A 16880-nucleotide genomic window follows, 5' to 3' on the forward strand; every position below is an offset into this window, starting at 1 on the left:
GTTTTGATTAAAAAATAACTTAACAAGTGTTCCATATTATGTGAATTTCCTATGGAACTGAAATGACAAGAAAAGCGAGTAAATGATGACAGAATTATGAGGGTAAATTATGACAAAACACTTTAAATAACGTAGTTATTAACAAATTAACTAATACAAAACTATTTAATAAACTTGTATATTATATTATAATGCAGTAAAATGGCATACTTGTAAAAGCTTTATAAACTAAAAGCAATTCAGTCTATTTTATTGTCTTGTAATTTAATAAATATGCAACAGTAGCTCAAATATATAAAAAAATGTAAATTAAATGTAAATTATTTGCATATGAACAATACAGATACAGAGATTCTCTTTGAATACTTATTAATGTTAAATTAACTGAAGTAATCTGTTAATTCTATTGAATTTGTGATCAACAACACAAGTGTGGAAGGTAGGTGATAAATGAAGACAGAAATATAATTGTTGGCAATCCCCAAACTACCCCTTTAACTCTAATCGTTTCTATTATGTGTAATTTCTGCTATGAAATGCTTCAGTTTAGAGATGCACAAAAATGAACAGCATCTTTTCTTTAATATTATGTCTAAATTTATGCACAGTTGGTGTTGTAGGAAATATTTTCTTGACTCGATTCTATGTTTGTCATTCCCCCAGAGGCAGTATTACAGCAAGTTAAGCATCTACATGCTCAAGTCAACTGCTGTCCTCTTGAGATTAACTACACAGAAGCAGCTAAATCCTGGCCGCAGGAAAGAGATTTACATTTAGGACTAAACAAACAAAGCTTATTGTTATAAGGAGCAGCAGAAAAATACAAACGAATAATGTCAATAAAGTAAATCTATTTAAACTTTACTCATCACATTGTTACAGGAACAACCTTTTATTTGGAGGGGGTGGGGTGGGGGGTAGGCTTATTTTATTGTACATTAACCCAATACACAGTACAAGATATACATCATTGTCTTTTTCGTTTTTTTGTTTTTTTTGGTTTTTTTGGCAACAAGCAAACATACATTTTGCATTAAAAAGTGTATTTTTATTGAAAACTGGTATATTACACTTTTTATTACACTTATATTATACTACAATATACTTAATATACTTTCTTTATATTACAAATCTGTTTTACACTGTAGGTTGAAAAACATTAAAAATGCTAACTTCTGATATTTTGCCACCGTTGTCTCCATTTTGGCCTGTGGAGCAAATAACTTTTGAGCAGAAAACCAAATGTAATAAAATTTAGAATTATAATTATGTGGGTGTATTGGCACTTGTCTAAATTGGCTAAATTGTCGTTAGTGTATGCGTGTGAATGTGTGTGTATGGGTGTTTCCCAATGATGGGTTGCGGCTGGAAGGGCATCCGCTGCGTAAAACATATGCTGGAATGAAAATTCATTCTGCTAAGGCGATCCCAGATTATTAAAGGCACTAAGCCGAAAAGAAAATGAATGAATGAATGAATGAATGAATGAACACAATATATATATATATACATGTTAAGAAACGTTTAAAATATGTCAATAACATGTCAGGTTAAATAATTAAATAAATCATTGTTGACTTCTGCTGTTTTCATTAGATTCAAAAACACAGTTGTTTTCTTCTAGAGATAATTTTCCCCTAATAAACTTAATTAAATACTTTTAGCGTGCAAAAAACAAACAAAATGTACATATATTGTAGGAATGAGATAACAAAAAATATTTGTGGTTTTATAACCTTGACTTTTCCAAACCGCGGTAAACCTTAAAACCGGTTATAGTCCCATGCATAATCATGATGTAAATCCAATTGAAACGACCCTAAAATGACAAGTGAAGGGCGGTGCATGATTTGTCCTTTAGGAACCGATTGGATCATTGGAAGATGGGAGTTGCTAAAAAAATGAAGATTGACGAATGAGATTGAATATTGAGATACGCACTGATAGCCCCACCCTAAAGGACTTATAGCTCCACCCTAAAGACATTCCATGTGACCAGAAGTGAACAAAGTTGCTTTAAGGAGGGAGGAAAGGTTATGGTACCCAATAATAAAGGATTATGAAGACAAATTAATTTTTACAAAATAATGAGGTGCACACATACATTGTTTATAACAAGCTGTACTTAAAAAAAATAATACATTTTGAGTTCATTTTGAGTTCAACAAGCTGTACTTATAAAAAAATAATAAATTTTGAGTTCAAGAAGCTGTACTTATTAAAAAATAATAAATTTTGAGTACATTTTGAGCTCATTCTGACTTTAGGCTCACCAAGACTGCATTTACAGTTGTTCAAAAAATTAAGTGAAACCATTGTTAAAATATTGAAGATTCTTTGATAACAAAAGCATTCAAAACTGCAGCGATCATTTTAATGCATCCTTGCTGAAAAGAAATATCATATTATTTTATTACCTCACGCTGTGATACAAAATAATAAAACGGTCTATTCTTATTCCTATTTGTTTACCATAGTATCTACCATAATACCATTTTAACTGCTAAGAATCTTTTAAAACATCATCACACCATAACAAAAACAAACACACACCTCATATCAAGCCCGTTAAGGAACAATATGCGATCTCCTGTTTTAAGGCCACATGCTTCAGCTGGACTCCCTGTAGTAGAAAAACAATGGTTTGAGACACAGTATAAATCCTCAGACACTCAAGTAAATAATACACACACACAATCCACTTCAGTGACACTTATTAATGTGTAACCCCGCCGTCCTTTGTGAATAGTTGTAATTAAATCATTCCGTCGTAGGTCCGTGAGAGTTTTTTCTCATCACGATGCAGGACTCCTACTTGTTTTCATAAGCATCCCCACACGGGTGGCTGAGTCAGTGTTAACTAGCCTTAGCACAGGCCTGCAGTGGGCGAATATCGTCATACACGCACTCACACACTCACCGCCCTCTCACCACTCGTGCAGACTTCAATACAAATGTACCCAACGCTTGTTCATTAGTTCAACAGCCCACTGCTTCCTCTTTCACAAACACTCTGTTCCCCTTGAAAAGCAGCCACTGACCCCAGCTGTGCTTTCTGTGTGCATGTTATTCACAGTCGTCTCTGCAGCCTTTTGGCAATGCGACCCTTAACGCTGCACAGATTCTGAGAGCAACAAAATACACATCCTGGATGATGGTGATTTGTGTAAGGAAAGCATCAGAAATGGCTGCTGGTGAAAGTATGACAGTGGAAATTAATTTCTAGTGCTAGATCTGCGTCCTTGGTGAGGAAAAGAAAAAGCTAATTCAATTGAGAGCCAATTGAGAGTTTTCTAGAGTTCTTATGTTATGACGTTTTTATCTTTTTTTAAATTCCTTTTTAAAATGACATGTAATCAGTATTTTGCGGAAAGTATAAACTACTGGTAGTGCTGTAGAGAGAGGGGGGAGGGGGCTCTAATACAACTACATGTGATATGATGCAGCGAACACATGATAAAAGCTGCCGTTTCTACGTTAAAAAGTGCTTTTGTCCTAACCAGCCGTGAAAAAAATGTCTATTTTAGAAATGGTTTCTAATTAGGGGCCAAGCACTGAACGTGCGTAGGCACCTGTTGTATCTGTTCCGGTTCTTATTATTATTCTTTCAGTTCCTTCTTCTTCCGTTCTGAGAGTCTATGGCAGCCCTATTTAGAATTTTTCGTAAAACTTATTTAAACAAATCATCCTAGGCCGTTTGTCTGATTTTCACCAAAATTGAATCAAAATGATCTACAGACCATGCTGACCAAAAGTTATGGAATTCAACTTGATTAGACGAACCGTTTTCGATTAACTTGTGAACAAATTTAACGTAGAACTTGCGAAAATTGACTTTAGGTGTTATCTCCGTAATGCATTGACATATTCACACCAAACTTGGTGTGTGTTATGACAACCATGATCTGAAGTGAGCTGCAGCGTTTCGGTGCACTGCCCCCTAGTCATCCAGAGATACAAAAACATTTTTTTTTTACCAATAACTTCTTAACCCTCTGTCCAAAATTCATAAAATTCTTACATCCAGCGGAGTATGCCGAGTCAAGTAATGTCTGATTTTCCCAGGTCAGCCATTTTTGCGGTCGACCATTTTGAATTATGTCAAAATTGCTGTATTTTAAGGATGCATTGGCAAATTGTTATGAAAGTCGATATGTGTCTTCGGGACTGTGCCCTGAAGGTGCTCAAAAAGTTGTCACAGCACCACCTTTTGGTCAAACGTTATAACAATATTTTCTAAAAATGCTAATATCTTTGGATTAATTTTACTTATTGTTATGATACTTGTCTTCATAGATTCCTTGGGTTGCCCTGAGAATATCGATTCCCATTATGCTTTAATTAACTGAAATTCCTGTTTGCCATCTTGCCTCAAGTCAAAAACCTACTTTTTCGAACTCCTACATCGATTGGCTGATTTTCACCAAATTTGACTCAGATCATCTTCAGACCATGCTGACAAAAAGTTACAGAATTTTTGTCAATAGGGGTAATAGTTTTTGTTTACTGCACCAACAAATATGATGGCATGATGACAAACTACATCTGTGGCTGTATCTATGCCATAGTTAAAGATAATGACACCAAATTTGAGGCCTGTCATTGTTGCCTCACACTGACCACACCATAAAAATTTTATGAAAGCGCCTTCTATGGGTCAAGAGTTATAAGACATTCATTAGCCATTATTAATGAAACTTACAAATTTGGTATTAACTTTTGACTGCATATGCTTATTTTGATGAAATTGAAAATCAATTATGCCATAATCTGCCTAACTTCCTGTCCACCATTTTGATTTTGTTCAAACCATTCTTTTTTTTAGCTCCTCTTAGACATTTGGTCCAATCTTCACCAAATTTGACTCAGATCACCTTCAGACCATGTAGACCAAAAGTTATGGAAGTCATGTCGATAGACAAATCTGTTGTCATTTAGCATATGCGCAAACTTGATGTAATGCTGCCAGATGACATTACAGGCTGAATCACTTCAATGGTTTGAAGCATTGAAACCAAACTTAATGCATGTGATCTAGGCCTGACTTTGCCAAACTATGTCAGTTTGCACTACTTTCTGGTTAAAATTGACAAGCAATTAAATTCTATCAATAGAAATCATATTAAATTTATCAAATGACTTTTGAATAGTTTTGTCTAATGTCATGAGATTCCGGTCTTGCAGATTCCTTGGATCATTGATATGTGAACATTGATATAAATTCTACCCTAATTTACACAACTTCCTTTCCACCATCTTGAATTAAATAAAAAATCTGTTGTTTTGAACTTTCAATCATCGCTAGCCCAATTTCCACCAAATTTGGTCCAGACTATGCTGCTTGGAGTTATATTTCTTTCTAATAATTAAACAACAGCATAAACTACTATGACAATGATCCTCTCGGGTGCAGATTGTGTGCTTTATTCAGTGTTAAATGCTGACAGTATCAGTTTGAATAATAATTTACGTGACATTTATAGGTTGTTTTAAATCACATGGTTCTGGTGACGAAATTCAGATGGAGGGCAGGAAGTAAAAACGTGAATGGGAGACAAAGAGGAAAGTCTGTATTTTTGCAATTTATACCATATTTAAAAGAATATATATATATATATATATATATATATATATATATATATATATATATATATAGAGAGAGAGAGAGAGAGAGAGAGAGAGAGAGAGAGAGAGAGAGAGAGAGAGAGAGAGAGAGAGAGAGAGAGAAAATTACCACATATGTTGAGCATGATCCTTATATTATTAAGAGTACTGAGTTTCTACTGAACTAAAACATATTTGCCTGTCATCGAGGCGGTAGATACTGTATAAGCTATTATGCTACATGAAAAATCCTATGGTAAATACTGTTCGGAAGCATAATATAGATAATTACTTGAATTAAGCCATCGTAGTAATTATATTGTTGCTGTGGTACAACTGTAGTAATAAACAAATTATTCAAAAAATTAATGAAATAATAATGTTAAAGAGGTTTAATATGTGTTAATTAAATTAAATACTATTTCATTGGGAGTGCAGTGCACTATTCTGCGGCTCTGTTATTTGAATGTTTCTGTCATGTCACGTCTTGTGCAGACAGACAAATTGCTTGTCACTGGACACTTGTCACGCCATGTGTTGTTATAAGGGATAATGTGTATAAGGGATAATTCCCCAAAAATGAAAATCTGTCATCATTTACTTGCCCTTCACTTGTTTAACAACTATTTGACTTTCTTTCTTCTGTTAAATACAAAAGAAGACATTTTGAGGGGAAAAAAGCTAGAAATCTGTAACCACATTCTTTACTTTCAAAGAATTAGTTTTTTCCAATATGGAAGTCAATAGTTACAAGTTTTCAGCTTTCTTCAAAATACCTTCTTTTGTTTTGATCATAAAAAAGAAGGTTTGAAAGGTTTGAAAACACATGAGGGTGAGTAAATAGTTGGCACATTTCCATTTTTGAGTCAACTATTCCTTTAATGATTTATTCACTGTACCATTCAAATGATTCATTGAAATTGGCTGGCTCATATTAAAACAAAGCAAGTGACTGTCTTGATGAATGGGTCATTCGATTATTGGCTCACACCACTAATTCAAAAACAGATTCATTAAGTAGCAGAAGGATGTTGTTCTGAGACACCCACACAGCACAAATGATGAGGTTTTGTCTAAAGTATTTTCACTGACAACACAAAAAGAACACTTAAACTACCAGAACTCTAAAACTACTAAAACGGCCATAGCTGTTCAAATAAGTCTTACTGAATAATTTTTACATTCATATTCAAAGCTTGTATAAAGATTTTAGAATTAAGTTTTGCATGTCTGTCATCATATTTTATGAAGTCATTGCCCTAAAAATAAGATCTTTTATACAGCATATAACTGTGTAAAAGTTACTAGACTGCCCCCGAAGGTGCATATCTCACTTTTTTCCAGCAAATAGGAGAGCAAAGCTTTTTCACCACAGTAAAATTTTTATGTCTGAAGTTAAATTGTTTTATTAGAAAGTTATATTTTTGTTTGCAGAAAGTTACTTGGCAACAAAGTCACTCAAATTAAAGGCAAAATAATGAATGTGAATATCCATGCTCAAGATCTATGCTCAATCAATACGAAAAAGTTGACAAAAATTCTATAATAACATAACAATGATACTCTCAAGCAGGTTTTAAAAGGCTGGCCATTCTGGACTATTGGGTTTTCAATGGAATGTGACCATTAATTGCTTATTTGTTGAATTGTTGTATAAGACAAACTAATATTTGTGAGTGAATCGATGATACTCTAGAGAACAGCACTCTTGCATTGTGATATATACAGTTGAGGTCAGAATTATTAGCCCCCCTGAATTATAAGCCCCCCTGTTTATTTTTTCCCCCAATTTCTGTTTAACAGAGAGAAGATTTTTTCAACACATTTCTAAACATATTAGTTTTAAAAACTTATTTCTAATAACTGATTTATTTTCTCTTTGCCATGTTGACAGAAAATAATATTTTACTAGATATTTTTCAGGACACTAGTATTCAGCTTAAAGTGACATTTAAAGGCTTAAGTAAGTTAATTAGATTTACTAGGCAGGTTAGTATAATTAGGCAAGTTATTGTATAAAGATGGTTTGTTCTGTAGACTATCGAAAAAAAAATTAGCTTAAAGGGGCTAATAATTTTGACCTTAAAATTATTATTTTTTTAAATCCAAAAACTGCTTTTATTCAGAAGAAAAAATATTATCAGACATACTGTGAAAATTTCCTTTGCTCTGTTAAACATCATTTAGGAAAAAAAAAATTTAAAAAGGGAAAAAAATTCAAAGGAGGGCTAATAATTCAACTGTACATACATATATACACACATATATAGTTCAAGTTATGAATACAAATGCATATATTCTATATATTCTAATACATTATAATAAGCTTCATTATTATGCATTATTATGCAAAGAATGTTTTTGGACTCTCAAGACATGTGTTTGTTTATCATCTGGAAATATACATTGACAATACTATCAAAGCCAAGAAATATTGCAAAAAAAAAAATAAATGTGACAAGCACCTGGCATTACTGAGTCAATCCACACAGGAGCATGACCTCTCAGAGTAAAGCCAAAGCTCTTCTTACCCCTGTACACACGGATGGTTCTGCAGAGAAAAAGAGAGATGCATTGCTGACTGCACAGTATGTTTAACACCCACATAATATCCAATACTTGAATTCAAAATGAGATTTTCACGTTTCTAAAGAATATGACTGCTGCTATCATCGCCACAGTGTTGGCTTGTAGTGGGCAGTCATATACAGTAGGCATACTAAACAGGGTTTTGGCATATTACTGGATGCACATCAATACTGCAGTATAAATAGATCCACAATGACAAGCTACTTATCTAGAATTTTTCTTGAACATCAGTGTAACCATTGAAAATTAGACAAACATTAAAAATCACTCAAAGTGAAGTAAATAAAATGCTGATGTCTTTTCTGGCTTTCTAAACATCCCTGCTCTAAACAGTGAATAGATAGAAAGCTGAAGTTGGTGAGATGGCTGGAATGTTTTAATCAATAATTATTTATATTGCTGTAAAATCTGCGTTTTTATTTGTCTTCATTTTTCATTTTGCTATTAATGAACACTGTGTGTAATGTGGAGGTGATTTGCCTTAAAAAATGTATTTTTCCTAAAAATAAGCATTATTTTAATAAATATCAAAAACATGTCAAACATGAATAGTATCGGTCTCTGCACCAATATATATATATATATATATATATATATATATATATATATATATATATATATGTATATATATATATTTGCATATATAATTTTTGTTACATATAATTTTTAAAATGTTTAAAATCTTCAATTCCTAGTGCGTATAGAAGTTATTAGGACTAAAGCTTTTAAACAAAATGTGTAAAGTTGAATGTGTCAGTGATTTATTAACAAACAACATACAATGAAATGGCTAAATTTGAGACTTTATCTGCACATGTGACAAAATGGTATGTTGGGATATACAGATATTTACAAACAGATATACAATTAGACATGTTGTCTACATAGGCAACATACCATATCATAAAGGTTTGGCATGTACAGTATGTGTGCAAACATCAGATGTTATATAAAATCTTCTGTAAAAATTGCTGCCTCGACATGGTCAAACTGTATGTGTCTATTCACAAAACAGAAACTGGTCTAAAATAATCGCCTCAACATGGTTAAACTGCTGACAGTGAAATGTCATAGGCTCAGATCATATTGAAAATATGAAAATATATATCAAATCAGCAATTACATGGTTGTATGTTAACAATCTAGGTACAAAATCGAAAGCATAAGGCGCGAAAAAAATTAAGGGCATGTCCGAATACACTTTTGCTTTTTTAAGGACAGAAAAATACTCCCTGTGCCCTGGCGGATGAATGAGTTATGGGTGTGTTTTGAGCATAACATGCATTAAACCAATCAGAGTCTTATCTCCCATTCCCTTTAAGAGTCAGTTGCATCGCAACATGGCGCATTTTCTACTTTACATGGTGGACTTTGTAAGTGGAAAAACTGAATGCTTCACTAGCGAGAAAACAGTTAAACAGACCACCTGCAGATCAAATAAAGAACGAGCCTCCTCTATTTGGCCTCTTTGCTTTCTCTTTACTTTACTTTCACTCTTTACTTTACTCCTTTACTTTTGTGGATAAAGAAACTGTGTTGTATGCACTCTAATGAAGACATCCATTGGCCTACATATTTAATTTGTTTTAAGTACAAAGATTTGTTTCGAAACTATTTCTAAATTCAGTTCTAATTTCCAGCAAACTAATAAATGAACAATAATAACGAAGTTATTAAAGTTATTTTTATTAAAAACAATATAAATATGCATATAATAAATAATACTGCTAATAATAATAACATTATACAAATGCAAATTGTCATGAATGAACTGAAAAAGCCCCCTGAAATGAGACAGACACACCCATGAATACACATGGTGCAAAACAAGAAAATTAGGGTTGCGCTGGTCTAAAATTAGCAACTAATTGCGCCAAACACATCTTGCGCCTTATTGCGCTGGGTCGATGATAGGGCCCATTTTCAACAAAAAAAATTATTTATGCATTTTGACCAGTCATTTACACAACAACAGTTTTTGTAGGTACTACCCCGTTAAAAAGAGGCTTTAAATTGTATGTTTTTGAAAATATTACCATTATTATTAACATTATTATCAATTATCATTATCAATTTAAAAACTACAGGTACAGATTACAGGTACACTCAAAATATGACGTTTGCTGCTTGTTCATTTATTCATTCATTCATTCATTTTCTTTTCAGCTTAGTCCCTTTATTAATCTGGGGTTGCCAAAGCGGAATGAACTGCCAACTAATCCAGCATTTGTTTTATGCAGCGGATGCCCTTCCAGCCACAACCCATCTCTGGGAACCATCCATACACACTCGTCCACACACATACACTACGGACAATATAGCCTACCCAATTCGCCTGAACCGCATGTCTTTAAACTATGGGGGAAACCGGAGCACCCGGAGGAAACCCACGCGAACACAGGGAGAACATGCAAACTCCACACAGAAACGCCAACTGACCCAGCTGAGGCTCGAACCAGCGACCTTCATGCTGTGAGGCGACAGCACTATATACTGCGTCCTTGTTCCTTCATGTTGTCTCAACAACTTGATTGTGTGAAACCCAGCTACTGTACTTTTTTTACAGTGTATGCACAAATACTAAAAGCTGTATGTGTAGTGTGTTTGCAAAGTAACCGCCAACTACTAGCTTACATTTTATAGTAGATTTAATACTCTGTGTGAACAGGAAACAATTTACAAAATTGTTGTCCATATGTAAAATTTTCAAAAATGCAATGAAAGAGTATATCCATTTGTACCACATTATCATCATGTAAACATACATAAGTGGTTGCTTACTGGCTTTCGGCAAAATGTTTGGCATTGTGTTCTAGGTGGTTGGTGGAGCACTGCTGGAATGTAATTTGGGGTTTTAATTTGATTGGCTATTGGTCCAAGTTGCAAAGGGCATTGATGGGATGTTGTTTGGGGTTTCTAATTTGTTGTTTACAAGCTCAATTCAAAAGAGCATTTGCCCAACATGTAATTTTGTTTATTGGTGGTGTCTAGGCCATGCCTATGGTCATGTGTGGTTGTAAAGGTATTCTAGGTGGTTGATAGGCCATTGCTATGGACCAGTGTACAGGTTGGTTGTCCCCAGACATGCCTCTGCCCTTCTATCTAACATGTCTATATGGGATTTTTCATTTAGAGTTTGCCTACCAGCCAAAAAAATCTAAAATTTTGAGTTATCGTGTATGTTTATTGAGAGTATGTGACCTATGTATGACCAAGGCCAACCAAGACAAGAACCCATATAATGAACAAAATGGACAAGTATGGCAATGCCTTTCTCGAATAGCTTTTTAAGAAGCAATTTCCCTCCTTCTTAGAGAAATCCTATGACATATCATTAGAGTATAGCTAGCCTCAGTGGTTGCTGTGGCAACACCTCAAGGCGACACTGGAGCGGTTGAGTAAATAGAGATAAGGCGAAAACATTTGCTTCTTGTCGCAGTGCCATTTTACATAAGGTGGGCCGCCAGAACCAAACCCCTGGCAGTGGATTAGAAAGGGAATGACAGACACACAAAGACTTGTTAAAAAAAATAGAAAACTCTCTATGGGGATTACATAAGGACTCAGCCAAGGATGCATTATTTATTGAAGAGCAGCAGCTTTTCAGATGAGGAATACAGGGGATCAGATATACTTTTGCTGTTATCTAAACACTGTGGTTGATACTTCCTCAGGAATATTTGAGATATTGCTTTCAAATCACAAACATAGAAGGTTGTGTTGACATCAAATCAGAGACATATAGTATGAGCAAATATAAAAGCAGTCTAAAATCAAGCATCTGCTTATACTATGGCTGAAATTCAAATAAGAAGCTTTATGGCTTGAAAACGAAACAATGGCAATCTTCCCATTAGGTTAAGCCATGATTATAATAGGATGATATCTGATTTTAAAACGATCAACCAATAGATCACTGTACCAAAATGCGCTCGTGATGTGGACAGTACGTGCATGTGAAAGCATGAGGCACAGAAACAAACACAACTGAATAGTGTTTTTCTCACCCACCCACACACAACGTCTCCCCTTAATCACACAGTGTTCTGCATTTAAGGAGACTTCCTGCACTATTTTGCAACTAATTTGTCTTTTTAAACTTGCATGGAATATAAAACTTAGCCAATTTCACATAAAATCTATAAACAAACATTCAATATAAACAATATAAAATGTAATATATCTTGTATTATACACACCTCTGGTTGACTCCAGTGACATATTGGGTAGGAATCATGGTGTTGCTCTTCCTGAGGGTACGGTCATTTTGGGCCGGCTCATCACCGGTATCTCTGGGCACAGAACTAGCCCGTTTGGATCCTTGAGGACGCTCATGGTGGTCTTGACTTCGGCTCCGGCGCAGTCTGTTTTGGGGTTCGCCCAGACTCTTGCTACGGCACATGCGGTTGATGAGACTCTGAGAAACGGCCTCGTCGAAGCGCTGCCGATGCTTCTTGGGGATGAAGATCCTGGCAAACATGATCAAAGGAAGGCAACAGATTTAAACAGATTTCAATCAGCTACGAGGAGCCATTTTGAGAGACTTTTGAAAGGTGGCTAGTTAAGTTCAGTCACTCAATTTCCCCGTACAAAATAAAGAGGATTTTCGGTTTTGAGTGCACCGCATTCACTCAGATGAGAAAGATCTCTAGATCAAAATCCATGTAAATATTCAATCGTGATGAGCAGAGAAGAGGGGAAAAGGACAGACACAAAAGCCCTCAAGGTAAGCCAAGTAATAAATTAAATCCCAATTTTAGTTTTCATGGAAGTGGTGAGGAATTCCGGCATGTATTTGCTTCTCTGTGTGCTGTCTTCATCTGAATCTCCCACTCCAGAAGCTCTGGTACAGATACCAGAATCCAGCAATAGCAAAGGTGTGGGAGTACATCACACTACCGCCTCTCTCTCTCTCTCCCTCTCTCCTTATTCCTCATTCTCTTTTTGCCATTTCTGATGTTCTATGGGAAGTGCATCAACTATGAGATATAACGTATTATTGCACTTGTAGCATTCGAAATGTATATTAAAAAGATTCAGTGTGTGTTAAAATCAGTGAAACGGTCTAAATGGCTCTATGAATATATTTGGATAAAATATTTGTGGCAGACTGTTTAAACTGCGTAGCATCACCTTTCTAAAATTCAGGCCGTGTTTGTCACATTTATGCAATGCTGGCGGATATGGAAAAGCCTGTTATGCCGCCCACCAGAGGAACAGAAAAAGACCCCAATTGACAAAGCTCAGCAAATGTAACCTTAGTAACCTCGACAAGTGTAACGTCAGCACAGTTCTGTCTGCTTTGTTCCGTCAAGGTGATGTGCCGACATTAGCATTTAAAATAATTTCATGTGTTGAGAAAATGAAAGGTACATTCATTTTCTGAGACATGATCTGTGGCATAAATTCTCCTAATATTTGTAGGTCTCTAATTGCCACAGCCAGACTCTATTCATTTAACGAGGCTAATTGATTATGAACACAAACAGAATCTAATTAATTTCTTTTTCATATAGCAAACATATTAGATGTTTACAAAAATTGCTCTATTAAAGCGATAGTTTGCTTAATTTTCTGTCAACATTTAAACAAAACATCCTTTTATTCAAATGCTGTTCCAAACATGTGTCAAAAAGAGAAGAAAGATACACTTTTTAAATGTTTGATCATGTTTCTTACAACAAAGATTAATGGGGTCCAAAAAGCATTGCACTCAAGATAGTTTAGGCTATATTCATTCGTTCACTCATTTTCGTTCACCACAGACTGCCAACTGCCAACTTATCCAGCATATGTTTTACGCAGCGAATGCCCTTCCAGCCACAACCCAGTACAGGGAAACACCCATACAAGCTCACAATCACACACTCATACACTATGGGCAATTTAGTTCATCCAATTCACTTATACTGAATGTCTTTGGACTTGTGGGGGAAATCTAAGCACCCGGAGGAAACCCACATGAACGCAAGGAGAACATGCAAACTCCACATAGAAATGCCAACTGGTCCGCCAGGACTCGAACCAGCAACCTTCTTGCTGTGAGCCACTGTGTCACCCAATGTTTACACTATATATTAGACATAATTAAATTGCAAATAATAGACTGATCATTTCATCCTCAAAAGCCACAGGTATTAATTTTCTTTTGCCTACATGTGTCCCCTTTTTTGACTTTCAAAGTGCCACTGGGCTTGACTTAATTTCATGAATCACCAAGAACAACGATTTCAGCTAAAAACATCTTTAATATTCTACTTAATAAAAAGTCATCTAAATCTTGGTGAATAAAATGATCTTTTTTGATTAGCAAATTTGCCTAACTAACACCCTAAATGTCAAAATCAGTGTTTTGTTGCATCGGTATTTATTTGGCAGTAGAGCCAAAAATATTTTGTATCACTCCAAAATATCAGTTTATACATTTTTATGCCAAAAATCCTTTGGATATTTAGTAAAGATCATGTTCCATAAAGATATTTCATCAATTTATTACAAAAATGATAAAACAATTGTAAAAAAAAAAAAAAAAAAAAAAATCAACAACACTTTTGATACTCTAAGTACAAATTTTTTTTTTTTTTTAATTCAATTTTACTTCAAGATTTGCCTTTTAATTGCATTTACACCAACAATTTACTATATTATACTATATTTATTTATTTATACTACACAATTTACTGGTATAAACATATCTAAAATTCAGTAATCTGCATTGCTAAGCAATTCATTTAGACAACTTTATTTGCGATTTCAGTATTTAGATTTTTCAGATTATAAAATTTTTAAATAGTTGAATCTCAGCATAATATTGTTCTTTTCTAACAAACCCTACATCTTTGCAAAGCTTTTTAATGCAGCTTTCAAGTGATGTATAAATTAAACTTTTTTTTTTTTTTTTTACAATTATCTCTCATTTAAAAAGACAAAGACTGCATCTGCACGAAGACACTTTGCAATCATAACCAGTTATCTGGACATACTGTATGATTTAAAATTATGCAGATTCAAGAGAGTATTCCTCTCACCAATGTCTGTCCGACAGTACTGACAAAAACACACCATTAGACAATTGTAGAAAGCCGAGTAGCCTCAGGTTCACATTATTACGGAGACACAGTGACTTAAACGAGTGGCCGGTGATGCATTAATGCATGCTGTTTCAGACAGCAGACAAGAATAAAATAAAGCATTAAGTGCCACTACAAACCTTAACACTAAAGCACTAGTGCAAGAATTCTGAATGACAGCATACACCAGAATATATTAACATTAATTATGCTTTCAGAGAAATGTGGATAGTACTCTTGCCAGATTAAATTTGCATTTGTAATGTAAAATTCATACGAGCAGTTCAGACAATACCACAGTTTCCCTATTTTATAACCAAATAGAATTGTTATTAAATAAATATACGGTAAAATAGAGCAAATGTTATTGTGTGTGGCTTTTTGACATTTTCATTACAATAATTGACTGCAACATTGCAGAACGGGAGTTATTTATTCTGTTGTTGTAATCTAGGAATTGTTTGTGAGATGAATAAAATCAAAAAACAAATGAAATAAGTGAATTGATCAGAGGGTTTGAGCCTCGGCTGGGTCGGTTGGCATTTCTGTGTGGAGTTTGCATGTTCTCCCTGCATTCACGTGGGTTTCCTCTGTCTGCTCTGGTTTCCCCCACAGTCCAAAGACATGCAATACAGGTAAATTGGGTAGGCTAAATTGTCCGTAGTGTATGAGTGTGAACGAGTGTGTATGGATGTTTCCCAGAGATGGGTTGCAGCTGGAAGGGCATCCGCTGCGTGAAACATGTGCTGGATAAGTTGGCGGTTCATTCCGCTGTGGCGACCCCAGATTAATAAAGGGACTAAGCCGAAAAGAAAATGAATGAATGAATTAATTAATTAATCAGCAAATTATCTCTGAAACATTACTGTGAACCTGTTACAACATGCCAGATCTCTTCTAAATGCACAAAAAAAACTGTAAAATGACCCTTTCAAATATCAGATAAAGTTTTAAAACCATGACAGAAAGAAATAAGCATTTTGGTGATGAATTAACTAATTATATAATCATGTTTGTGGCAAAAACCTGCAAACCTCTAAACAGACAATTTCCACATAGACAGATCAATGCATGACATTGAAGTTGAATGGAAAGTACTCACCCAAAGCAACTCATCTTTTAGTTTATGACTCAGAAGCAGATGAAAGGTGGTTACTTTAGAGATATATTCAGAACAACAAGAGTCACTTTAACCCAGCGGGGTGTAATTGAACATCCATCAAGAACCATTGACTATAACTGTCTAGAGACACTGCCTCTTTAAAGTGACCTGCAGAACACCAGCGCTGAGTAATGAGCACAAAATCCATGAGATTCACAGAGAGATAAAGAGATCATGTGTTTGCAGAAAGCCAGACATGTGTGTCTTATATAGTCAGTTATGGCTAGTGAGGATTAAATGAGACCAGTTATATGATTTTATCAATTTGTGGATTTAAATGGGTCAAATCAGCTGTCAATTACTCATATTAAATCTATAAAATAATATTAAAATTAAATAAATAAATTTGTTAATGTAAGCAGCTTAAATATGTGCAAATAAAGCACTTATGTTCATACATTCATTCATTTTCTTTTCGGCTTAGTCCCTTTATTGATCAGGGGGCGCCACAGCGG

At 34.7% G+C, this 16880-nt stretch overlaps 1 protein-coding gene across 5 annotated transcripts in view; it reads right to left on the minus strand.

Moving 5' to 3' along the window:
• Nucleotides 1-16880, minus strand: part of grid2ipb (glutamate receptor, ionotropic, delta 2 (Grid2) interacting protein, b) — an 82911-nt gene that overhangs the window by 41552 nt on the left and 24479 nt on the right. For 3 of the 5 annotated variants that reach the window (XM_056469907.1, XM_056469906.1, XM_056469905.1), the window contains exons 5-7: nt 12393-12662; nt 8070-8155; nt 2554-2623 (exon numbers count right to left, since the gene is read on the minus strand). In XM_056469907.1, the coding sequence (XP_056325882.1) occupies nt 2554-2623; nt 8070-8155; nt 12393-12662 (426 nt within the window). Of the gene's footprint in view, nt 1-2553; nt 2624-8069; nt 8156-12392; nt 12990-16880 lie in introns of those variants that run through there. The other 2 variants (XM_056469909.1, XM_056469908.1) reach the window with 2 other exon arrangements.

This window comes from Danio aesculapii, chromosome 12, assembly GCF_903798145.1.
Source record: "Danio aesculapii chromosome 12, fDanAes4.1, whole genome shotgun sequence".
Taxonomy (NCBI): Eukaryota; Metazoa; Chordata; class Actinopteri; order Cypriniformes; family Danionidae; genus Danio; species Danio aesculapii.